The sequence below is a fragment of the Venustampulla echinocandica genome, assembly GCF_003357145.1.
Source record: "Venustampulla echinocandica strain BP 5553 chromosome Unknown scaffold_2, whole genome shotgun sequence".
NCBI classification, from domain to species: domain Eukaryota; kingdom Fungi; phylum Ascomycota; class Leotiomycetes; order Helotiales; family Pleuroascaceae; genus Venustampulla; species Venustampulla echinocandica.
Window position 1 is genome coordinate 3,479,868 of NW_022474207.1, and position 24,277 is coordinate 3,504,144.

A 24,277-nucleotide genomic window follows, 5' to 3' on the forward strand; every position below is an offset into this window, starting at 1 on the left:
GAGATCAGAATCCTTCTTGCGGAATCGACTTTCGCTCTTTACACCCACGCTCACTCTATTGAACATATAAAAACCCACAAAAGATACGATACCCGGTTCCCAAACGCTTCAAACGAACCCAACGAATCCATCGCCAGGCGCTGGGACGGAAAGAAAAGCATTGATTGCTTGGAAATAAGAAACCGAAACCTTTTGTTTTCAGATATATCGTTGCATCAACTCTAAATCCTCCCACATCCACAGCCACATCCACCCACAATGCAGTTCACCACCTTGACTGTAGCCCTTTTCGCGGCTCTGGCCACTGCCCACAAGCAAGGCCCTCAACACTTCCACCACCGCCGTCACCTCAACACCACTGGCACGGCCCCGGCCCCAGCTGGCCCATTGACCACCTTGACCGTGGTGACCACCCAGATCCACACCATCACCAGCTGCGCTCCCACCGTGACCAACTGCCCGGCCCGCAACTCCAAGTCCGCCGGTGCCGTGGTCACTGAGGTCGTGACGCTGGCCACCGTGAGCTTCCCCCGAAATGATGATATGGCATGGTCGAAATCTCGCCGTATACTAATGATGTTTCTAGACCGTCTGCCCAGTTGAACAGGCCTCATCCGTTCACTCTGCAATCATCTCCTCCGCATCAGCAAGCAGCGCTGCAGGTCTCCCCCTCACCACCACCAAGCCAGCGGTCCCTGTTGGAACCGGCAATGTGCAGAACCCAGGTGGCAACGGCTCTGGACCATCTTCGGATCTCGTCCTGACCTATACCCAAGGCGTCGGATCCTCAACCACGGTCATCACCACCACCATCAGACACACCAGCACTTCCGTTGTGTACAAGACCAAGAAGCCCGAGGGAGGCGCCGGTGCAGCTCCATCCAACGGTGCCCCAGCTACCAACGGCGAGGCTGACGGAGCCGCTGGCGAACCCACCACCACCATCTCCGGCACTTCCACATCTACCAAATATATCACCGTCGTTGCCACCACTCCTGGTGGAGGTGCCGGAGCCGCCCCTACAGGAGGTAACGGCAAGGGTGGTAAGGGTAGCAACAACGGCAACGGCAATGGCAATGGCAACGGAGCCTGTGTTCCTGTTACCGTCACTGTGGCCGCTTCGACCGTTACTGTTGCCGCATCAACCGTCACAGTGGTACGTTCCTTCTACTTGCCCCCTTTTTGAAACCAAATCACTAACATTTCCATCTCAGACCGCAACTCCCGCCGGCAGTGATGATACTGGTGCTTCCAACGGTGCTGCCCCTACCACCGCGGCTAACAACGTCGTTCCATCCAGCGACGAGGCCGGCTCTGCCACCTCGGCGACCGTCAGCATTGTTACCGTCGTCCCCCTCCCAGTTACCTCAGGCGGACCCCCATATGGCAACGGTACCGATAGCGCTCCCACCAAGGGTCCCCACGGCCACCACAGTGCCCACCCCAGCGGGGCTGTCAAGCCCAGTGGCTTCATCTCCAAGTCGAAGGCCGCTCCCACTTATTGATATCTAAATCAACCCGCCGCACTCGTGAGGGATGAGGTACGAAAATAGCGGAGGAAGACGCGGAGGACGCATTATACATTCTTGTTGGTACTTAGAAGGACCGGATATTCTTTCATTGTGGATTTTTTGAAACACGAACTCTTTTGCATGTTTTTGATTTTGACGTGATGACCGGGGCGCACATGATCGCTGGGATAAACAAATCATAGTGTGTATTGTGTACTCATCCATCACTCCTCATATCGAAAACACATTTTGCATGCATGCATGGCAGAGCAGAGCTGGCTTGTATACACTTGACCAGCTGGTATGGGAACACTTTTTGGGCGTTGATCAGACGAAAAAGGATCTGGGTCGGGGGAGGCGAAGCATTGAAAGGCAACATCTTTTTTCCCCCCCTGAAGGATGTATATTGTTCAGTCATGCGAGACGAGACAAGAGCCAAATTTGATGATTTGAATTTATATGTATGCGCAAGACAATGATCTACCACTACTAGACCCATTTTCTTGTCTTATGATGTAGCGACTAGATGTGTAGCTTTCTATTCTTTCAAATGTATGTATATTTATCATTTTTTATATGAAGCTCCAATTGAATGGCACAAGTAGACTAGCTTCTTGAAGACGCACGAATTCGAAAGTTCTAGGAGAAAAAAACACTTGCTCCAATTGCTGTGTATGGAAACGAAACAAAACAAAAACGTGGTCTCGATGATCTCCTCAGCTGGGGAGGGTTGTTCCCGGAAAGTCGAAACATGCACCTTGCACATCATGAAACGAGATGACTTCATAATCCGCAACTTAATAAACAACCAAAGAACAGCCTCATTTCATTTTCACATGGGAAACTCCGGGAAATTGAAAGACACACAAAAGCACAAAAGCGAACGGGTGGGTAGCGATTTGCGTCCATAAAGCGACACACTTCTGCTGTGTGTTCTGTTAATAGGTTAAAAGCCGCAGATGCGGATGATTGATGCAATGCGACTTTGTTTGTTTATTATTTATTATTAAGGGGCTATTTTGGGGAAGGGAGGGAGGGGTTGGAGCTTTGGAAGGAAGGAAGGGCCTGGCCTGGATTGTTGATCCTTCCTCTTTTCTCGCGTATCTGATCCCTGGGACGCGGGAGCGCCGAGTTGGGGATTTTTCGGTACGAAGTACGAAGTATACGGAGTACTCGAGTAATAAAGTTATTATAGGTCGAGTGGATGGGAGAAGGCGAGAGAAGGTTATAGAAGGAAGATGGAATAAAGTACCAATTCTATCGATATCATCATTATTTTGCAGTTCTGCTTGTGCTTGTAGGTCCCTCGATTAAAAGGTGACAAAATAAACAATCTCCGGCCTATTATTACTAGGTACATGTACGTACGGAGTATTAGCCATTGCACACCACACATGCCCAGGCTTCAACGTGCACCTTGAAACTGGAAACTGGAAACTGGAAACTGGAAACTGGAAACTGGAAACTGGAAACTGGAATTGCGGCGCCGCCGTCGTTCGCCGCTTGCAGGAAACGCCCTCGGCGCCCTAACAGCACACGAGCATTTCCCATCCTGGTGGTGGTGCAGGTGATACTCGATACACTCGGTACTGGAGCTACCTTACCTGGCCTGGGCTGCTGGGCTGCCGCTGCTGACGCTTATGATATCAACGTCGTGGGTTCGATCGATGCATGCGGACTTGGTCAGCTTTCACCACCATCACCACCTCTTCCGTCACCACCGCCAACCAACCAACCAACCTCTTTTATATTCTTTGAACGCCTGGATCTTGACGGCTCGGCGAAGCTTGATTCTTTTCCCAAAGTAACTTTTGCGTCAGCAACTTGGCGGACGGGACAAGCTTTCGTGTATTGTGACCGGTTTTCTTGTCCTTCCTTTGATTAAGAAGATTCGACTCAGTTGCATACATCTCTCTACACCTACTTCGATTCTCGACTGCACCTTAGCATAGCGACACATTGTGTTCGAATACACAACTTCCTTCCCGGCGTATTCTCTTGTTTCCTGACACCAAGACGCCTCCGTCCATACACCATAACATCATCCGCCATGCATCGCGCCTCGGGCGACCTGAGCGATCCGGATCGCAACCTCGCGGAGTCCACCGATGATACATCTGAAGAATCCCCAGAGACCATGTCACTCGATCTCATCACCGAAGAATCCAACGAGAACTACAACCGGATACACACTCCCCCACCACGCATCGCAGCCCGCGTCTACCACCCCGCAAACAGCCGTCGCAAATCCTCCGCTGCCTCGTCCCGGCGCAACTCCATCTCCTCCGCCCACTCGAATTCACACTCCGCTCGTCATGGCAGCAGCGGTCCCCTTAACCAGAGCAATTACATCGCGCAGCACCTGCGCCGCGCGTCCATCCTCGAGGATCGGAAGGCGAGGTTGGCGGATAGAGCCGCTCATGCGGAGAAGGTCCGTTTGAGGGCCGCCCTGGCGAAGGCAGCCCCTAGGAGTACGACGAATAGCGAGGAGAGGGCTTTGGCCGCCCAGCATGCGAGGGAGAAAAATCTAGCTGAGATAGTGGCGAGTTGTGCGGAGGAGGTGAAGAGGGCGAAGGCGGTGGCGGAGAGCTGCAAGGAGAGGAGGGAGATGGAGGGGAAGAAGTTGAGGAGGGAGTTGAAGGAGAGACTTGCGGAGGCGGAAAAGCGGAGAGAGGAGTTCCTTCATAGGGTTAATGCGAAGAGAGGGCGCTCCCTGAGTTCTCCCAGGAAGAGTCCGTCTCCTGCGAAGAAGCACGCGGGAATCTCGGAGGATGTGGCGGCGACGAGGATCCAGAGGAGATGGAAGATTCATCAGCGGTGGAAGGCGCTCAAGGAGTTCTCGGACCTGGGCTTGACTATCGATACCGTGCGGGAGACGTCGTTCGAGCAGGTTACAGATTTACTGGCGCAGGAAGGTGTCTTGGTGGGCACTGCAAATATATTGAGGCTCTGTGGGCTCAAGGAGGGTGAGAGTGGCTCCGTCAATGAAATGACCGCCGTCCGAACCTTTCTGAGTGCGTTCCTTATCTTGGGACACCCGACCCAGGTGCTCAGCGGCAAGGTCGACAGCCGAGAACAGGAGCAGGTGGGAGTATTGCCAATGGGTTTAGATGATCTGGCTAATCCGCAGCTGCAGGACCTTGTTGGAAAGGCTCGAGATCTGCTAATCTGTTTTGAGAACGTCCTGTCGCGATTGTCTGCTGCGAACAATTATACCGCTCCTCCGCCAGAGCTTTCAAACCTGTCGGAGGTCTACGCTGCATTCTTTAATGCCTTTATAGCTTGGAAAGCCCGGGATTCCAGCGCGCTTATCGAAATGATGGTTATGCAGTTTGTGGAACTCGATTCGATATGGCAGACCGTGAAGGATAGTACGGACCCTGCCGTCACAGATTCGTACCGCGAGGGGATCCGAGAGAATCAGCTTAAGCTCATGCTTAGGATTAAGAAGCTTGCTGGTCCCGTGCAGGGGAAGAAGCTCATTACCAATGCCATTAGAGAAGCACGTAAAACACGTTCTACAAAGCCACCCACTGGAGATTCTCGCCCTCGAGCTGCAGAGTCTGTTACCCCTGGTACGCCTGGTACGCCCGTCCTTGGGGATCTATCTGCTTCGGAGAAGTCGGTGACAAACCATCTACAAACCCTCACACCGCCGCCCACACCCCAGAGGGATATATACCGGCAAGAAAGGTCAGATGTTGACGCTCTTAGGAGCGCCACCACCCTTCTTCCTGATAATCGAATTATCGCCCATGAGATTGCCATCAATCGAGAATACCGCATCGGTGAAGATGCCCTTGAGAATAGGGACTCGTTTATGCAGGTGGTGTTCGACACTATGCGTCGAGATCTCGCACATGGGAATAGTGAGCCCTGGGTCCTTGCAATGGCCGAGAACATCAAAGGAAAGGTCCTTCGACTTCTCAAACCGGGGAATTCGATGTACATTCTAATCAGCGAGGCTCTCGACAACGATGTGGTTGCCCGAGAACTACGATCTGGTTCCTTCTCCTACGAGAAGTTCTTTTCCTTCATGGCATCAATAATTCCTCGCCTCTGCGCCCCGTTCAGGGACGCCGAGATGAAAGAATTGGTCGAGACCAAGATGCAGACTGGCCATGTAGTAGATCGTTTACAGGCGCTTATGCACGCTACCGATCTGATGCAAATCGATTTTGCAAATTTCATGCTTCAGCAAGCCGCCCCTGAACTCATAAAGCACGCTGCTGCATACGAGACAACACGCTTCGGAGAGATCATGGAGGCAACGTCTGACAATCTTTCGGCTACAGAGCGAGCATGGGGAGAAGCTCGATCGAAAGTCCTGGCAGAGGCAGCCAAACGGGATCCAGAGAACATACAATTGCCGAGGAATCGACCGACCCCAGATAAGATTTACGCACAAATGCTCGTCGATGTCTTTACCTCGTTAGACTCGTCAGTCCCCATTCCTGAGACCCTCCATATGGACTCTAAGCGCATCTCCCGCATCCGTCTTGACGTCCTACGTATCGTCACAACCGGCGCCATCCTGTTGCAATGCAAGAACATGCTCAAACGCGATGTCCGCAGCCAGTGGAAGACAGAGGCCACACGTGTTTATTCGGTGCTAGAGAACGCCAAAACGGTCGAATCCGCAAGCCAGGGCATCCAAGCCGCTCTCGAATCCTCGCGGAGCATGCCTGCTGCAACAAAATCACACATCCGCGAGCTCGTCACCCGAATCATCTCCTCTTCCTCCTCCCTATCTATCTCCACCATATCCCCTTCAGCAAACTCGCCCCCAGCCCCTACCGCACAGCTAAGAGACCCAGTTATGCGACTCCTCCTAACTCGTCTAAGGACCCACATTCTCAACCGCCTCGCGGCTAACACGGAGAAAGAAAAAGTCAAGAGTGCGAGTACGGCGACTGAGAGCCTTGCTACGCTGGGGCTACCGGAGTTTGTGCGGAAGGTTGGTGGTATCGTGGAGGAGATTGGTGGGGTTGGACAGTTGGATAGGCAGGCGCACGGGACATGGTACGAGGAGGTTGACCATAAGTTCTCCCAGGAGGGTAATGCTGCTACGGCTAGTGGGGACGCGGGGCCGGTATCTGTGGAGGCATGAGAAAGCAGCTGGTAGAGAAGCTTTTATATAGACGGAGGTGCAGAGGTGTTTCGGATTGGCGCTTGGAGAACGGGACCGCATTAGGGATTTCGCATATTTCTTGTCGGTTTATCATAGGGCGGGATGGGATGGTGGACAGAGGGATAGCTGTATACGCCAACTAACATGCATATGGATGAGGGAACGGATGGGTTGGCATCATTTGGTCGGGAGGTGGTTGGGTCTTTCGGTTTGGTCAGGGCGTTCTTGAATGGGTTTTTGGTTTGCTGAGGTCTAGGCAGCATTTGGCATTTCGTTTTAAGAGAGGGCGTGGGTGGGATTTATGGGTAGGTAGGAAGGGGGGAAGGTTGGGGGTTATAGCGAGAATTGGGAGTTGGGAGTTTAATGGTGTACAGTAGCGTGCTAAATATGGCAATGAGAGCTTTCTCCAGCGGAATTCATTCATCTACTCTCACTTCCGTACATCGTTATCATATGATTTCAAAACCAGCATGCATGTGAAAAATGTGGGAAAAGAACTTGGTTTAGATGGGTATCATTGATTCCACTGCCCCTTCCTTCTCCCTCCCTCGCTCCGCCGTTAAAAGAGTACAATACAACTATGGACAACTAGATAAAAGTCATCATCGTTGCCAAAAATCAAATCTTCTACATTAAACACCACGCACGCACGCAGATGACGGGTTTCGCTTATCTAGTACATATAGCAGTAGAATAAGCAAAGATGGAGGATGTAGGTTGGTCTCTTCTTTGCTTAGTATCGAAATCGGGCGTGGGTAAAGCGTGTTGCTTGTGTTGGTGGGATTGGATGATGGGCTTCGTTGCTTGGGAGAGCGCTGTGTTCACGTGGGGTACCGGGTATAGTACAGTGCGAGATGGATACGGTAAGGAAAATTAGGTCGGTGGCGGAAGGGGGAGAGCTGGATAAGGCTTTCGTGGCCGCGAGAGTCGTAGTAGGAGATGGACACGAGGGTTCGCCCGAGGGTATGTATTTATTGATGAGATGGATAGTTGGTATGGTGAGTTTGTTTTGCGGGACGAGATGGATAGGCGTAGTAGTTCTTTGAGAGGGTGATCGGAGGGTCTGGTGTGTAGGTAGATGGCGGAGCCGGAGGGCGATAGTAAACCGGATCATGTGAATTTCGTATGGATTATTTCGGGATTCTCATGCCAATCATCGATACTAACCCACATCTAGAGTTCAAAGACGTTAGTCAATATGTCCCCAGCCTTGGTGGAAGACAGAACAAACCTTTCTAAAAGTACTAAGGCCGGCCAAAATACTCCCTCCAATCCAAGTAGAGTACTTCCTCTCGGGCGGTGCAAAAATCTTAATCCGCATATCCTTCACAGCTAGTCGCTGCACCTCATGCAATAACCGGTCGCCGAACCCCTTGGTCAATGTGCTGCCGCCTGATAAGACGATGTTGCCAAAGAGCGATTTGCGGAGGTCGAGATCGGTGCGGTTGATGGCGTCGACGACGATCTGGTGGATGCCAGGGTATTCGAGACCGATGATCTCGGGATCGAAAAGGATTTCTGGCGCGCGGAAACGTTCTGCTCCAATCTATAGTTTGCGTTAATAAGGGAAACAATTAAAACTCTGTGTGAACAAGTGGGGTAGATATACCTTTATCTTATTCCCATCCGGTAACGTATACTCGACGACCTTCCCATCTCCCAGCTTTGCACTCGACCACTCCTTCTCCTCCCTCTTTGGATCCGCAGCCACATAACTAACTTTCTCCTTGATCATCCTTACTACTTCCTTCTCGGCGCTTGTATGGAATACGTAGCCTGCTTTCCGCAATAGCGTCTGCATGTGTTCCGTGACATCTCGCCCTGCTACGTCTATCCGCCGTATTGAGCTGGGCATGGCAAATCCTTCGTAGACGGGCACAGCGTGTGACACCCCATCTCCAGAGTCGAGAACTATGCCCGTTGTGCGTCCTGAGGCGTAGAGGGAGAGTACAGCTTGGATAGAAGTGTAGATTGCGGGAACGTTGAATGTTTCGAACAGGATTTGCGCAGCAGTATCGCGGTTACTCCGTGGGTTGAGGGGTGGTTCTGTTAATAGTACTGGGTGCTGTGGATTTCCAGTCAGCTTCATTCCATCTCTCCCATAGCATGCCCAAGCCAGAGTCTTAGACAAACAAAGCTCAATAGCTAACTCACCTCCTCACTCAAAGTCTTCAACCCCTCCCCATAAACAAATTCCCAAATCCTCTCCATATCATCCCAATCGGTAACAATGCCATGCTCCAACGGATACCTAATCTTCAGCAAGCCCCGTAACTCTTGTGCCCGTTGCCCAATAAACACATCGCCCTCTAATGCGCCAGCGAGCACTCGTAAATGTTTGGGCCGGCCGACAAATGACGGGAAATAGCATTTGGGACGGTCATCGCCTGCAAATCCAGCGCGGATCGTACCGGAGCCGTTGTCTAAGACTATGGGCGCGTTGTGGAGTGTGTCGCCCATGGTGGGTGTTTAGGCTCTGAGGCCCCTGAGAAGCTCAGGGCAGAGTGATGGGAGGGCAACTGAGAAAGTAATCCGTGAGATTCGAGTATAATGGGGTGCGTCGATCGCGGAGACGCTGTTGTCGTTTTAGAGTGCGGGGCGGGGGATTTAATGGAGTAGCTATTTGCTTCCTGTCTACGTACTTGTAGGTAAATGATGAAGTTCAAGATGCTCGCGTACCTTTTTGGTGGACGCGAATTGGTGTTGGGGTCGCTCTAATGCGATTTCCAGGGGTAGCTTATGGCCTGTGGGAACTCCCGCGTGTTAATGCTCATATATCCGCAGGGGCTTGCGACGTCGCGTATATTTCAGCATGCTCTTCATAGGCATGAAGCATCTACAGAGTTGGGACTCTAGAGTTGTTAAACAACGATACGGTGCTAAAAGATGCCTATAGGTAGGTGGCTGGCGTGGAATCTTTCGTAGTGGACGACAAGAAGCAAGAGGCCATCCCAGGCCTGGCTACCGCCAATTCAAAACATTGAAAACCACTCAACACAGGAACAGAATAGCCTTGGCCCCCAGACTTTGTAAAGAGTCTCTTCTCGACATGAAGCTTCCTAGGTTTGGATTTTGAATTCACTTCTCTTTCCAGAAAAATCAATTAATTATAGTCTATATCTTCTCATCAGCTAGCAACTCAGGCACCAGCAACCACCATCCATAATATACTCTTAACCACTGGCAACGTTCTCTAGTGGGTCTATAGCAAGGACATTAGTGATTTGAGGTTGGCTTGGGAGGTGGAAATCTAGAAGTCAACTGGAATCGTCACTCGGTGTAAAATAAAACGCCAGCTCAGCGAGTCTCCGGTCTCACAAGCCTCCACAAACTCGGGGAAAAGCGCAAAACTTCGAATATAGGTCAATGACTCTTATGCAGCAACTAAGGCAAGGGAGCTCTCCCGAGCAGTAGTCCAGTGCTATTCAGTTTAGCAATAGAGGTTATAAGAAAATAAACATTATCAACAGAGACCGTATCGACATTGTAAATCCCATTGACAGCGTGAATCTCATTGGTAGCATCGGTATATGGTTCACGTGGATTGGCCCAACTCCACAGGCATCCGGTCGTTGCTCCATAAGGCGGTATCCTTGTAGGTTTCGTCGGAATACAACGGGTTGATTGGGATGAACTGGTGTGTTTCGGCAGCTGGAGATCCAGCGCGCGAAGTTCTGCGTAGACGTCGGTGGTCAACCTCTGTTGTGTTCCTCCCATCCGGAGGAATCCCCTTACAACGGGTTCTACTACAGCGATAAGCATCCAACCATCGCCTAGCTGGCTGACAAAATTGCGACGGGCGAGAAAAGCAGTGAAGAAGTAAGAACTTACAGCTTTATCATAGGGAAATGAATGAGACTCTTCTAGCTTCATGACGAATGGGCTTTGTGGTGCTTATTTCCGATGATGAAATCGCTAATCTGACGAACGGAAGCCTCGGGGAGAGCATTATATCATACGAAACCTTAGGAAAGGAGATGTCAACTTCACAGAGAGGTGTCTACCTCTATCATGTATTGATCGTGAACAGGGCTGGCCCCATAGAATATACAACTCACTCTATTCGAAATTCGCGGCAGCACCCGCGGCTTGATTCCAAACCACTGTACTATGGTGGAAGCGGGCGGGAGCTTATAGGTTTTTAGATGCCACTTGTATCTCAACCGGCCGCACTATTTTATAAGGATATGGCGCACCATTATTTCTAGAAGTGGAATATTGACGTAATTGGGCGGGAACGAGCGGGCAACTGTGGGCTCCTCGGACTAGAAGGACATAAAATTGGCCCTACACAAGATCGAGGCTTCGCGGTCTTTGCCGCGAAATATGGTCTTGATGATGGTTTCCTTCAAAAGTTCTGGTTCATGGCTAGTGTATTGGAAATGCAGAATAGAAAGAATAACTTCGAGGGAATGTATATTTTGGGCACGAGGGCATGTTGAAAGTTTAGTCTTGATGAAGTCAGAGGCTACCGTGACCCACTAGTGGTCATATGAGGGCAAGATAATACTGCTGCTGCAGCCTACTGTCCAGCAGTTCAAAAACAAGCCAAGAAACGGTCCAGGCCCGACGATAGAATATAATCGAATGAGATACGAGACACATTGGGAGCTTATCCAAGATCTATCCAATAACTTGGATATGCAGCTTTCTTGAAGCCTCGAGGAATATTCCAGTTGCGCAGCACAAAAAACACAGACTAGGCAAAGTTTCTTGGGCCGTGTGCCTGTTCAGTAGGGCTGGGAGGGAAACGGGCAGCGACGGTGCGGTTTTGTTCGCACCCTGAAGGTGGTTTTAAAGGTGAAAGTTCCAAGACCTCTTAGCTGCCACAAATGAATGCTGGGGCTTTTCACTTAAAGCGGCCTTCGAAACCCCCAAACTTAGCTTGACGGAGTCCAGGCACTGGAATGCGGTGGCCGAGAAATTGAGCAATCTGCTGTAGGTAGAGCCCGGGAGATGCGACGGATTTTACGGCAGTTGCAGTGCCCGGCCGCAATAGAAGGGGCCTCCAATTTGTACCGAGTAAAGCGCAGTGCGTGGTATAGTGTTTTCTGCTTGGTGTACGCAATCATGGCGTTTGTGTGTCCTTGGGTGTGTGCGAAGTACTCGGTCTTTCTGTCTTTGTGCGAAGTACCTCCATACAAATCACCCGAGTATCGAGTATCAAGGTCCACCCCGCCAGCCACACGGCGCCACACCCATTCTACCCGCGATACTCTCCCCGGTACTTCGCTCGTACGTACGTATCACTCCGAAGTACATACGTACCTGTTGTACCTCTGGTACCTTGGCCTGGTCCCTTACGTGCTTGTTCCAACTCGCAATCCAACCATAACCAGACCGAGAGTCAAGTCTGGCCCTAATTTATGACTCGACCTAGCCATAACCGTTCCACCTTTATGCCCTGGGGTACAATAGTACCATATAGTTCTCCTCTTTTGGCAATTATTCCGGTTTTACCGTCCAAGCTATGTGGCAAGTGTCAAGAGCTAATAATTTGCAAGTGCCAGCATGGAATGCCATGCCCAGCTCAGCCAAAATGCAGCCGCCGCCCAGTCACAGCGCCCCCATTTCCCAGTCTACAGCGGCTGTCTGCACCTTTGCGTATGGTCTTTACGGAGTATTTATTTATCATCCCCGGCTTGTCGTCAACAAAGTAACCTGCATACTCTGTCCGGCACTTGGCTCCTTTACCCGCCATCTTCCGTTTGATCGAAACCTTCCTGTTCTGTCTCACATATATCTATATTTTCGCCAAGACGATCTTTTCCGCGAGCCTCGCTTCTCGCCCCCTGCGCGGCAACTGTCTTGTCTGTATACGCCATGGGGGACAGCAGTGATATAAAGCCCGAAGGCTCCCCGTCCCCTATCACTGTCACACAAGCACTTGAATGTGCTCGTGACAGCGAGGAAGGTGCTCGTGATCCCACGATAATTAATATTCTCGACACCGCTTTGGCAGACATCCGGAGGAAGATCGACGCCCAGCCAACGTCCTATGTTATGACACGGGACGAATTCGCCGTCTTCAACTACTTCCAGCGTTGCTTCGAAGGGGACGAAGTCGCTGTTGCGGCCAGACGGCGATACTGGGACCAATACAACAGCCCTGCTACTCGTACTAGATAAAGCCGGTCTCGTCGAGAAAACCGTTTGTGTGTCGTGGAGGTATTAAAGCCCCCGCACGCTGTCTTGTCAATATCGGGGGATTTCTCGACTTTATCGCCCTGATCCGCTCCGAGGTAGCACTGGTGGTATTAGAAATGGGTACTTTTTCCGAAAAGAAGCAATGGTTTGGCAGGGGAATTGGCCGTGACCGGGGATCTACGCTTCGACGACTCGAAGAGGACGGCCACCTGATTCCAACCGAGGAGATCTTAGCATCTAAATCAAACAACCCAAACTCCGAGCAAGATGCCACGAGAAAAAAATGGGCCAAACCAGTCGCTTTCATTGTTGTTGGATGTTGTATAGCTTTACTTTGGGTATTTGGCGATTGCTTATTTTCTGGATCTTGGCCGGAGAAGGAGGTATCGATAGCAAGCTACAGTCTCGTTAAGGATGATGTCCCTGCTCCTAGTCCTCCCAAACCATCCGACGGGGTGCTGGAGTGCTTCCAAGTGCATCAACCTGTGCTATTCCCCTCAGGGGCAGTTGATCAAACGTTGTTGAGCACTGGAGCCGAGAATACTGCCATCATTGCCGCCACAGACATAGCAACAAGCTGTCAAGTTCTTTTGATGGAACACCAATTTGCGTATTCATATGGCCTCCCTTTTGTTGGTATGTTTTCTAGCCTCCGGTAACTGCTCACGTCCTGACGATTTATTAGGAAATTACAATCCCCCTAAATGCAAGTTCAACCGTGTGGCCATGAATTTCACGGTTACATCAAGAGGCCGCCAGTATGATAGACTAGCGATCATGTACTTCAACGACACCGAGGTCTGGCGGACTTCTACCGCTGAGCCCACTACTAACGGCATCCGCTGGGAATATATCAAAGATATGACTGAGTACATGTACTTCTGGAATTCGCCACAAAAACTCATTTTTGATCTTGGAAATCTTATTGATGACACATACACCGGCCCGTTCAATACTACTCTGACCGCTACATTCTTTACCGTCCAGGAAGAGGCTGACCCTGCACCGCTTATTATCCCAATCTCAGCTAGAAAAGGGGCAACCAACGAGCCAAGTCTTTTCGCATTGCCCCAGGACAATGCTACGAACACAATCAGTTTCCCTCGAAATGCCAACCGTGCGGTCTTTTCGGTTTCCGCTTGTGGACAAGGTACTGAGGAGTTCTGGTGGGCCAACGCTTTGCAATCTAATATCCATACTTTTGAACCAGTTGCTGGGACTCTGTATGGATACTCAGCATTCCGGGAAGTCCAAGTTTTGATCGATGGCCAACTTGCTGGCGTGGAATGGCCCTTTCCGGTCATATTCACTGGTGGGGTGGTTCCAGGGCTTTGGCGCCCAATTGTCGGCGTAGATGCGTTCGATCTTCGAGAACACGAGATTGATATCACTCCTTGGCTCCCGATCCTATGTGATGGCGCAGAGCACAGTTTTGAAATCAGAGTAGTGGGAATTTTGGACAATGGCGAATCTAGCGGGACGATTACCAAAACTGTTGGAGCTAGCTGGTATGTGACTGGCAAGATATTCATCTGGCTCGACGATGAAGGGTCTGTGACCACGGGGAGATCACCAACAGTTCGACAGCCACAGCCTGTAATCAGCCTCTCCCAGTCTCTAACCCAAAATTCCACCGGAGCCAATGAGACACTCAAGTACACCACGGATGTGAAGCGAGAACTCTCCATCTCCTCTCAGGTCAAAACTCAAAACGGTACTAATCTAGTAACCTGGACACAGTCACTCTCTGTGAAAAACTACGGCCTTTACACTGCATTTGGTGCCGTCCAACAAAACAACCAAACCACAACTGGTGTTGACCAATCCACTGGCGGCGTTTATTTCAAATCGTCATATTCCTACCCCTTATACGCTAACACGACGTACCTCGTCCAACCGGGCGGGAACTTCACCATTGACGCAGTTGTAATCCGTGGCCTGGATCTCTCCTTCCAAGGCAAGCCCGTCTTCCCTACCGGTATCCAGCCTTTCGCCCACATCCCCCGCAGCGCACCACTCGTACCAAGTTTCATAGGCACTACCCTATCCACACTTCAGAACGGCAGCGCACACTATTTCGGCTCCCCGAGTGCACATACCAGCAGTGGCTTCGGTAGAACACGCCAGGAATTCAGCTTTAATGGTGTTAGCCTGAGTGGCAACCAGCTGAATAAGGAGTTATATTTTAGGAGTGTGGAGGCAATTAATGGTACCCTTGTGAAGGATTATGAGAGTTTGCTTGGATCGGAGGTTGCAAGTTATGTTGGGAAGGCGACGACGAACCAGCTTGTTATGGGGGATGTTGTTAGTCCGAAGGAGGCTATTGGGAGGGGACCTGGAGCACCTAAGAGGGTACTTGTTCAAGGTGGTGGGGTGTAAGAGCGATGCACCCTTTGCTGGAAGCTAAAACAGGTAGCACGAGTAAAATAAGTAGCCTACCTTAACTAAGACCAAATTCATCTCTCTCAATTTCCTATCCTCCTTTAAATCCATTGATAGGTAAAAGATAGAGCAATCTATTTATTCAATATTAAGCAAGACCCTCGTTTTTGTATGAGTTGATACGATTATACGGCGAAGATATATATTATAACAGGTGTATATGTGCCCATAGGTAATCAGAATACTAATGAACTTGGAGATGCTAGTAATAAAGCGGATCTTGCGGTCGTGGAGCGATTTTGGGGGAGGCGCGGTAATATGGAGATACAAAGGGCTGGAAGGGGGGCTGAGGAGAGTAGTTGGATTGATATTGTTCTGGCAGGAATGAGATTAATAGAAAGAGCTAATGAGCTTTGCTAGATGTGCAGGCGATTTGTCTTCGGTGGACTGGGGGAAATGGCATAAAGTAGATATTTATCGATGGTTGCTGTCTTTCTTATCTGGGAATGCCTGGTTTTGAGTTGAGATGGTGCACTGTGGTGACATGATTGCGCATGGCTCGAGGAATGCCTGTGGCAGCATTTCGGGGGTCATATGTGTGGTACCTGTTGTTACATATTGATGTCCAGCTCTCCTCAGTATCGCGAATTCCGGGACGTCAAAACCTCCGAAAATCGGTGATTGTGGTGTGATCAATGCTCGTATTTCATTCCCATTTCCGACGAAAATGCCGCTCAGCCATGCTATCTTCAGAGCCTAGCTAATGACGCCGCAAATTGAACACCAATTCCCAGAGTTCCCCTTCGCACAATACATCCGTCTATGATCTGGGCTTCTCCTTCTTCTCCTTCCACAGCGCAGACAGACCGACACCGGACACCTTGACGACCTTGAACCGAACACCGGGAATATCTCCCTTCGCCTTGCCCTTACGACCGAAACCTGCGAGCAGGACCTCGTCGTTCTCGTCTACGAAGTTGAGGCAACCATCGTTAGGTACTGTAGAGAGACATATGTTAGCCTTCGTGATCTGTCCAGCTCGATTCGTCCGTAGCCCCTGCTCTGCAAAAGATTCCACCCCATGACACAGCTTGTCTTCCAGCCATTTCACCCAATCCAACTTTGCACATTGAACACGTAGACCCAGAAGAAAATGTCCAAAACCTACCGAAAGCGGTGACCTTCTTGCCGTTCTTAATCAACTGAACCCTGACACACTTCCGGATAGCAGAGTTGGGCTGTTTGGCCTCAACACCAACTTTCTCGAGAACTATTCCCTTGGCGTGCGATGAGCCACCGAAAGGCGAAGATTTGAAAGCCGTTCCCAGCGCGCGCTTCTTGTAGGACAGATCAGCCCATCGTTGCTCGCGGCGATGGTTCTGGAGCTTTCGGGCGGCGTTGAGACCACGGGGCTTTCCTTTACCCATGATTGCTGTTGCAGAGAGAAATGTTAGTTTTCGATTTGAATTGGAAGAGGTGCCGGATCGTGGTGATGGAGATGGATATGGGGGAGTAATTACCGGTTTACGGCGATATGGGTGGTGATTGTAGTGGTCGTTGTCGTCGAGATTGTTCGTTTCGATATTCGATTCTTGAAAATTGGATTTGCGTGGGCTGCGAAATGCGCTAACCGTAAGCGAGACAACCCCAACTAAATCACGTGCTGACATCAATCGTGCACAGATTATCTGGACTTCGGAATTTAGTTTCGCCGATACATTAGGAAGTTCTGGTGGTGGCAGATAAGGGCTGACATTCTACGGCGTCATTCCACAGTTCGATAGGATACAATGTTTCGGCAGCAACAGCCATCATCGCCCAAGTCAGAATCCAAACATCTGCGCGATCCACCTCCAGCGCTCTTCCTCGGTCCCCCCTCTCAAAATGCCTCTCATGTCTCCCTCCTTGGTGCCAATACTCCCATTGGGCCCCCGGACCTGTCCACCTTGACCTCCAGTCACCCGTCTATGCTTCGCCAACGCTCCCGCAGCAACATTGATGTCGACGCCGCTGGAGGACCATCACTCCCGCGTCCCTCACTGCCTCGGCCGCGTCAGGAATCAGAAGGCAAGAAGCAGGCTGATAGAACCGATGCGCTATGGGCGGAGATGCAGAGCACGCTGGAGGAGGTCAAGCTCACCGCTGTGAATGGCACTCATGTTTTTGGGCAGGAGCATGCGAAGGCCCTAGACCAATTAAGAGAGGCACAGATTGGGTTGGCGCAGGCATGGGCGAGGAGTGAGGCTGATGAGGTGGTCGACAGTATAGATGAGGAGAGTAAAGGTCTAAATGACGCTAGGGGATTGCCATCTGGAAGTGAGGGACGCAGTGTCAGGGACACAATGGGCAGCACGGCAACCGGCGCCGGGGGACCTGAAAGCAGTGGGTTGAATGCGGAGAATATTGAGAGCAAGTTGAATGATACGGAGGCGGATATATTATTGGCGAGGAGGAGGAGGGAAGCTAATGATAGGTATTTCCAGAGAGTAAATGGTGGCGTTCTTGATGTGGTTGCCAAGCTAGAACAAGTCGCGGCGGCAATGCGAGCTGTAGAGCAGGAGAGTAGGGACATCTGGGGGGAGACCGAGAGTTCGGCAACGAGCATTAATGGATGAAGGTCTTGATATTTGATAACATTAGCGTCGGCGTCGAGGGACTAGCATTGATGGAATGGGAGCGTTGCATTATTTTTGATGGATCAGCATGCTAGAAACTATTCGTCTAACTTGCCGCCATATCTCAACTGACTCCATGTGCAGCAAGCCGTAATCGCGTCTCCAAGTATCAATCATAAACATCCGTAGATGTCATCAGCCCCTTGTCTGTGGTCAACGCTGCCTGGTATCGTCAAGCCCGGAACGCCTCGAAGCCCCCCAATATCTTAATTGCCAATGAACAGAGAAACCTAAAATATGTTAGTTCGGCATATAGTTAGAGTAGTTGAACAAGCATACCGCCATAATAACACAACATGCACTAATATATGGACTCAATCGTTCCCCTATCCTCGCGCATTTCCAGAAAATACCTGTAAACGCACTATACCAGGCATTAGCCATAGCCCCCCCGGATATACTGTGGGGTTGCGGGTAAACCTACCCATCCTTATTTCTATCCATAAAGCCTGGGAAAAGTTGGTGGAAGTATGCACTGGTGCAGATGAGGAGGAGGAGCACCAGCAACGCGGACTGGAAGTTGAAGAGCGCAGACTATAGAAAGGTTAGATATCAGGAGCAGTGGTGGGTGGTATTCTGAAAGTTTAAATGATAGGTACATACCATCTTGATCAAGACGCGACAATTCGAGACAGCCGCTTTGGGAGCAATAATCGCTGATGAGTGATCATTGATGTTCTGAACACAATATCTTGTTCGTAGGTATCGGAGCCGGATTATCTAGTCACCGACTCCCTTATGGCGGATTATTGATTACCCGCCTACTTTAGGCATCCGCCAATCAGCAAGCACTACCAACTCTATCCCAAAGGCCCATCGACATCGACATCGACATCAACGACACCGATTCACTGCCTCTCCTTGATCCTGCAATACGCAAATCGGTAGTCCACCCGAATCTACCCAATATTAGAGCCATGGAGCCAAGAGCGCGAGTAGGCAAGAACCGGGGGCAGCAGAATTTCAGCGATCAAGAGCGTAAGTTCCTTCAAACCTCCCTCAGATTCCCTGTTCTAACACTATCAAGTCCAACACTTCCTCTTCGCCTACGGCGACGTCCATCAATCCCTCGATACCACACGCAAAGTATTCGATGAGCTGCTTACCGATTTCATCACGGAACTCTGCTTCGAAGCCGCACGCTCTGCCCAACTTGCGGGCCGTCAAAAAATCAAACTCGATGACATCAAGTTCGCCTGTCGCAAGAACCCCATATACCTGGGAAAGATCGAGGAAGTCATGAGCAAGAAAGAGGAAATTGACAAGGCTAAGAAGCTCGTTGATGTGAATGACGATAAGATTACCAAATCCGGGGTTAAGGCTTTGGAGGAACCACTGGGTGATGCGGATGATGATGCGGATGCGGATGCGCGGACTGTTGGCGGGAAGAGTAGCGGTACTGGAGCTGGGAAGTAAGATGCAGGATGACCCTCACCGTCCTCTTTCACTTCCTCGCGGTTTTGACGGGGTGGTCGCCTTACTTCGCCGTTATTACTATCGGTGCCATATCGGCTACCGATGCTTACCCTTCGTACTTTCGGCGGGTTATGATACGGGGTGTTGAGGTTATTTTTTATTTATTCTTGGTTGCGAAGGCAATACTGATATAGGCAGGAAGCCAGGCGTTGAGGGAGTTCAAGCTATAGGCTTGGAGAGTTATGGGATAATAGGGATATTGAGGGGCGTTAGGAGGCCAACGATACCCGGCTGAGGCCACTTGTTGCAATATATATGTGCTTTATTGATTCATGGATTGCAAATCTCACGTCTACATCTCGGAAAGCATACACGATGAAAACATCAGCGGGCGGAGCGAGTAACTTGAAGCTACCTAGGCACTCAAATGAACCAAAGTGGATTGTTATAGCTTGTCAAGCCGATAGAAGTTCGCAGCGCTACTTGTGCTACAAACCTCGGTGCCTCAATGAAATTATTGAAATTATGGTGACATGTAAATTTAGAGAGAGGCTGACTATACCGTAAGTTGCGAAATCAGCATCACACCGAACACTCTTTGATTTAATACCTGAGGTAGTTAACTCACACTTTGGATACACTAACGCCATCAACTGGCTAGCCACACCACCCCTGCAAATGGGCGTCACGCCTCAAAAGCATATACCCTGCCTAAGCTTGAAAGTAGTGGACACAAGATAAAATCATAAAGTTATAAACCCACAATGTCCTCTTCAACCTCTCCTTCAAACCTCACCCTCGTCAACATCGGCACTCACTCTCTCGCCCTCTACACCCACGGCCCAGAACCCAGCAGCTCCGAAGACCCCGTTGTCCTGTTCGTCTCAGGCGTGGCAACCAGCAGCCTCGTCTGGGCAGCCGTGACACGGCTGCTCCCTCCCTCGCTGCGCAGCTACACTTACGACCGTTCCGGCTATGGCAGCTCCGAGCTCTCGCCGCTCGCGCCCACGGCCGAGAACATCGCTCTAGAGCTCTCCCGTCTGATCGAAAAAGCTCCCATTTCGAACCCTCTGATTATCGTTGGGCACTCCTGGGCCGGCGTACTCGTGAACGAGTTTGTCGTCCTTCCGCGAAGCGGCCCGTCTGTCGCTGCTCTGGTGCTCGTCGACGCCAACCACGAGACGGCGCTACAGGTGCTAAACCCGTTTCATGCGAATTTCCAAGCTATTTTCGCGGGCGTCGAAGCATATTCTGCCAAGGGCATTACGGCGGAGCATAAGTTGACGCAGGAGGAGTGGGATGCGTTTGTGAGTGACGAGGCGACGGAGAAGCACAAGCTGCAGGCGGAGAAGGAGGATAATGAGTACGCACCGAGTTTTGAGACGCTGCGGAAGAAGGAGCTTGGGAAAAGGCAGCCGCTGCTTGGAGACAAACCGGTTTATGTTATTGGAGGCTTCCGGAGTAGGGATTGGAGTAGGATGTATAAGGCGGGCGTTGAGAAGGGGAATGGAACAGAGGAGCAGAGGAGCTATGCTAGAGAGACGATTAGGACGGCTGATGAGAAGCATATGGGTCTCATGAAGGAACATCTGAAACTCTCTACAAAAGGAAAGCTCGTATTTGCACATGAGAGTGGACACTTTGTCCAGTTAACCCAGCCAGATATTGTTGTCGATGGAGTGGAATGGGTCCTAAATGAACTACAAACGTCTTCGTAGGTATTCGCCGCAGCTAGGACAATTCCAATTCCATCGAAGTTTTGAGGATTAGCTCGTAAATTAGATCTGCTCCGCCTTGAGATCCAACCCATCTAGCCTCGAGCAGACCGGATCCTGTTGGTCGCGAAGAATTGTCCGCGCCCATCTTCAACGCTACTTGTACCCCACTACACTCGCCTCAGCAGGGGTGAAGAGGGGTGGTGGTGTGGCTAACCAAGTGATGGTGCTAGTGTATCAAAGCTGTGAGTCCAACATAAAATCAACGAGTGTTCGGGCGTGACAATGATTTCGCACCGATTTCGCAACTTGCTGTAAACTGACGCCAATTGCATTGGAAATATCGAATCTATGCACCTACGAGTGCGCCATGTCAACAGCGACGCCAGCGTGCGTTAATAGCCAATTGAACCCCGAGGATAGCTTTCAGCTCCTACCTAGTGCGAAGTGCGTACTCCGTCCGTATGTACATACGGAGGTATGTACAGTAGGTACTGACCCAGGCCTAGCAGGCTTATCGGCGTTATCCACACGGAAATAATGGGTGAAAATTGAAAGACGGGGTATTTCCTGCCGATCCCGCCTCCTCTCCCCTCATTGTTTAGTGTATCAGAGCCCTGCCGTCTAGATCGCGGAGAAACCTAAAAGCCATAATCCCGAAAAGTCTCTGCCTCAAGAGAAGGAGAAGGAGAAGGTATCCATCACTCGATAGGTTTGCTTGTATGCTCAGCAGCAGTCCGCTGAAAAGATGATTCGCGAATTCGCAGCTGGATTGGAAGGCCAAGTCCGTTGTGTTTTCAAGATCCAAAAACTCTTTCCAAGAAGGATGCCCGCCACTACTGCAAGCGCAGCGGATGGATTCTTTCGATGCCTTAACAGGCTTACCAACGGTGAGAGTTAGTCTAGATCAAGGGCACCGCCACCCGACGGCCAGAGGTGATTTGCTGGGTTAGATACTGACATTTACTACTTGATCTGCTGGTGCCCGCGATGTCGGGTGCTGATCGAGAACCTCTGGCTTGTCGGGTCACAGCCATTCATCAACGTGCATTCCCATCCTCACTCTCACCCTCATCCTTATCCTTATTCGCATGGTTTTTTTTGAAGTGGTGCTTTTCCATTCCGCATTCCGCTTCGGTCTCTTGATACACTGACAAGAGCATGTGCGGTGCGCTTGTCCTACGATGAGTCCAAGTCCAAGTGATGTCAGCCCCCCACCCTACACCCCGCAACCTTATCACCATCGTCCCACCATACCACGAGAAGAACAAGAACATGACGATATCCTCGAATCTCTGCAAAACATCCCCTCCAACTTTGATCTCGCCCTCAATGGCGGCACCAATGTCAGGCTTCTGTCCCCGAACTATGCGAAGAGGACCGATCCTTCACTCCTGGATCCGGAGGAATTCAGGCGGCTATCGATAGGCACGGCCTCCTCTATCAACTCCCAGTCACGAGGGGCCTCTCCATATCCCGCATCTAACGATGCGAGAACAAGGCCAAAGGGTTTCAAGAACGCATGCAAGCACTTCTGGCACAGAAATCAAGGCCCATTTCTTGTGGCGTTCTCGCAGTTCTTCGGCGCGCTGATGAATGTCGCTGCGCGCTTGCTAGAATTGGAAGGGGAGGGTATGCACCCGTTGCAAGTATTATTTGCCCGGATGTCGCTCACGATGCTGTTTTGCTGTGCGTGGATGTGGTGGAAGAAGGTCCCGGATTTTCCATTCGGCGCGAAGAACATTAGGTGGCTACTGGCTGCCCGGGGCTTTGTTGGGTTTTTTGGTATATATGGGATGTATTGTAAGTCTATCTTTTGCCATGAGTCAAAACAAGTGCCCCCTAAGTGTGGAAAGGATTCAATGCTAATGAAAGCTCCATAGACTCTCTCCAGTACCTCCCCTTGTCTGATGCGGTAGTCCTTACCTTCCTTGCCCCCTCTGTAGCCAGCTATGCTTGCTATCTCTTCCTCAAAGAGCCCTTCACCCGCTCTGCCCAAATGGCCTCGCTTGTCTCTCTATTTGGTGTAATTCTAATCGCCCGACCAACCTCCTTCTTCGCCTCGACACCAGAATCATCCCCTTCAGGCACACATGCCGGAAATTCAACCGCAGCCGCGGACTCGCCCAATTCTGGCTTCCCAACGCCCACCTCAGCTCAACGTCTCTCTGCAGTGGCCGTCGCCATGCTAGGCGTTCTGGGCGCTGCCGGAGCCTTTACAACAATCCGCTGGATTGGTAAAAGAGCACACCCACTGATTTCCGTAAACTACTTCGCCGTTTTTTGTACCATAATTTCAACCTTTTTCCTAACTCTTGCACAACCCCTCCACCTATCGGACTCTCTCTCGTTTCGTCTTCCCACCTCCCTGCGGCAGTGGAGTATGCTCATCTTCCTCGGTATCTGCGGCTTCATCATGCAGTTCTTGCTTACCTTGGGACTCGCGGCCGGGGGTAGGAAAAATGGGTCGAAAAGCACGAGCATGGTGTATACGAACATGCTCTTTGCATTGGCGTTGGATAAGATGGTTTTCGGACAGACGCCGGATTGGTGGAGTCTTGGAGGGAGTGCCTTGATTCTTGCGAGTGCTGTTTTTGTGGCAATGCAAAAGCAGCAAATGGATACCGGAACGAGGGTAGTGGATGAAGAGGCCGATAGACATGTTGGCGAGAGAGAAGTAAGCGGGGACGAGGAGACGCAGGAAGAGGAGGTGGGACTTTTGAGGGCTAGGGAGGGGGTTGAGATCGAGGAGGAAGGCGATGGGCAGCAGCCAGAGACAATGGAGTTAAGGTCATTTACACGGTCAGATTAGAGCAATTGGGGATTATAGGTTTTTGGCATTAAAGCATTTGTGTTAGACATTTATGTGCATGCTATGGAGTTTGGGTTTTAAGAGTACAAGAAATATAAATGATAGCACCTCTATATACCACTATAGCTATTAGTAAACCAACAAATATAAAGCAGTCCTCTAAGTGAATTGAATGGCAGGATCCTAAATATTTAGCTACAAGCGTAGGAAAGTAGTGCTATCAATATTAGATAAGGGAGATATGTGCTTATGCTAGGCGCTTGATCTGTGAAGTTGGGAGTTCGTGATCATCTAACGAGAGGCTTTGATACTGGACAGATACGCCAATGAGATACCTGCTAAGCAGAATAAAATATTTGGGCAGAAAACAGGTACCTTCCATTCGTGTGGTATAAGACTTCACGCACGAGGTATTCTGCCCTTCTTTGCCTGAATAGGAATTTTGTTGAAATGTACATCCTCTCGAGTTCCAGGACACGCATCAGTAA

General features: G+C 50.5%; 9 protein-coding genes across 9 annotated transcripts; 6 read left to right on the forward strand and 3 right to left on the reverse strand.

Moving 5' to 3' along the window:
- Window positions 1-258: 258 nt before the first annotated feature.
- On the forward strand, window positions 259-1,505 carry BP5553_05536 (uncharacterized protein; the record flags this gene model as incomplete). The annotated part of the gene is made up of 3 exons (XM_032014159.1): window positions 259-519; window positions 587-1,156; window positions 1,215-1,505. 3 exons carry the CDS (start codon window positions 259-261, stop codon window positions 1,503-1,505), a joined length of 1,122 nt encoding a protein of 373 aa, XP_031870759.1.
- A 2,056-nt stretch (window positions 1,506-3,561) lies between these two features.
- On the forward strand, window positions 3,562-6,621 carry BP5553_05537 (uncharacterized protein; the record flags this gene model as incomplete). Its single annotated transcript, XM_032014160.1, has 1 exon — window positions 3,562-6,621. One exon carries the CDS (start codon window positions 3,562-3,564, stop codon window positions 6,619-6,621), a length of 3,060 nt encoding a protein of 1,019 aa, XP_031870760.1.
- Window positions 6,622-7,752: 1,131 nt separating this feature from the next.
- BP5553_05538 (uncharacterized protein) lies at window positions 7,753-9,102 on the reverse strand (the record flags this gene model as incomplete). The annotated part of the gene is made up of 4 exons (XM_032014161.1): window positions 7,753-7,815; window positions 7,874-8,188; window positions 8,252-8,707; window positions 8,797-9,102. 4 exons carry the CDS (start codon window positions 9,100-9,102, stop codon window positions 7,753-7,755), a joined length of 1,140 nt encoding a protein of 379 aa, XP_031870761.1.
- Window positions 9,103-10,026: 924 nt separating this feature from the next.
- Window positions 10,027-10,515, reverse strand: BP5553_05539 (uncharacterized protein; the record flags this gene model as incomplete). Its single annotated transcript, XM_032014162.1, has 1 exon — window positions 10,027-10,515. The coding sequence occupies one exon, from the start codon at window positions 10,513-10,515 to the stop codon at window positions 10,027-10,029; it is 489 nt and encodes a 162-aa protein (XP_031870762.1).
- Window positions 10,516-12,465: 1,950 nt separating this feature from the next.
- BP5553_05540 (Uncharacterized protein) lies at window positions 12,466-15,168 on the forward strand (the record flags this gene model as incomplete). The annotated part of the gene is made up of 3 exons (XM_032014163.1): window positions 12,466-12,760; window positions 12,820-13,425; window positions 13,475-15,168. The coding sequence occupies 3 exons, from the start codon at window positions 12,466-12,468 to the stop codon at window positions 15,166-15,168; spliced, it is 2,595 nt and encodes an 864-aa protein (XP_031870763.1).
- Window positions 15,169-15,991: 823 nt separating this feature from the next.
- On the reverse strand, window positions 15,992-16,598 carry BP5553_05541 (40S ribosomal protein S23; the record flags this gene model as incomplete). Its single annotated transcript, XM_032014164.1, has 2 exons — window positions 15,992-16,170; window positions 16,340-16,598. 2 exons carry the CDS (start codon window positions 16,596-16,598, stop codon window positions 15,992-15,994), a joined length of 438 nt encoding a protein of 145 aa, XP_031870764.1.
- Window positions 16,599-16,961: 363 nt separating this feature from the next.
- BP5553_05542 (uncharacterized protein) lies at window positions 16,962-19,262 on the forward strand (the record flags this gene model as incomplete). Its single annotated transcript, XM_032014165.1, has 4 exons — window positions 16,962-17,760; window positions 17,976-18,085; window positions 18,617-18,824; window positions 18,874-19,262. 4 exons carry the CDS (start codon window positions 16,962-16,964, stop codon window positions 19,260-19,262), a joined length of 1,506 nt encoding a protein of 501 aa, XP_031870765.1.
- A 764-nt stretch (window positions 19,263-20,026) lies between these two features.
- BP5553_05543 (Alpha hydrolase) lies at window positions 20,027-20,980 on the forward strand (the record flags this gene model as incomplete). The annotated part of the gene is made up of 1 exon (XM_032014166.1): window positions 20,027-20,980. The coding sequence occupies one exon, from the start codon at window positions 20,027-20,029 to the stop codon at window positions 20,978-20,980; it is 954 nt and encodes a 317-aa protein (XP_031870766.1).
- A 1,181-nt stretch (window positions 20,981-22,161) lies between these two features.
- Window positions 22,162-23,789, forward strand: BP5553_05544 (Uncharacterized protein; the record flags this gene model as incomplete). The annotated part of the gene is made up of 2 exons (XM_032014167.1): window positions 22,162-22,780; window positions 22,861-23,789. 2 exons carry the CDS (start codon window positions 22,162-22,164, stop codon window positions 23,787-23,789), a joined length of 1,548 nt encoding a protein of 515 aa, XP_031870767.1.
- Between the last annotated feature and the right edge of the window lie 488 nt (window positions 23,790-24,277).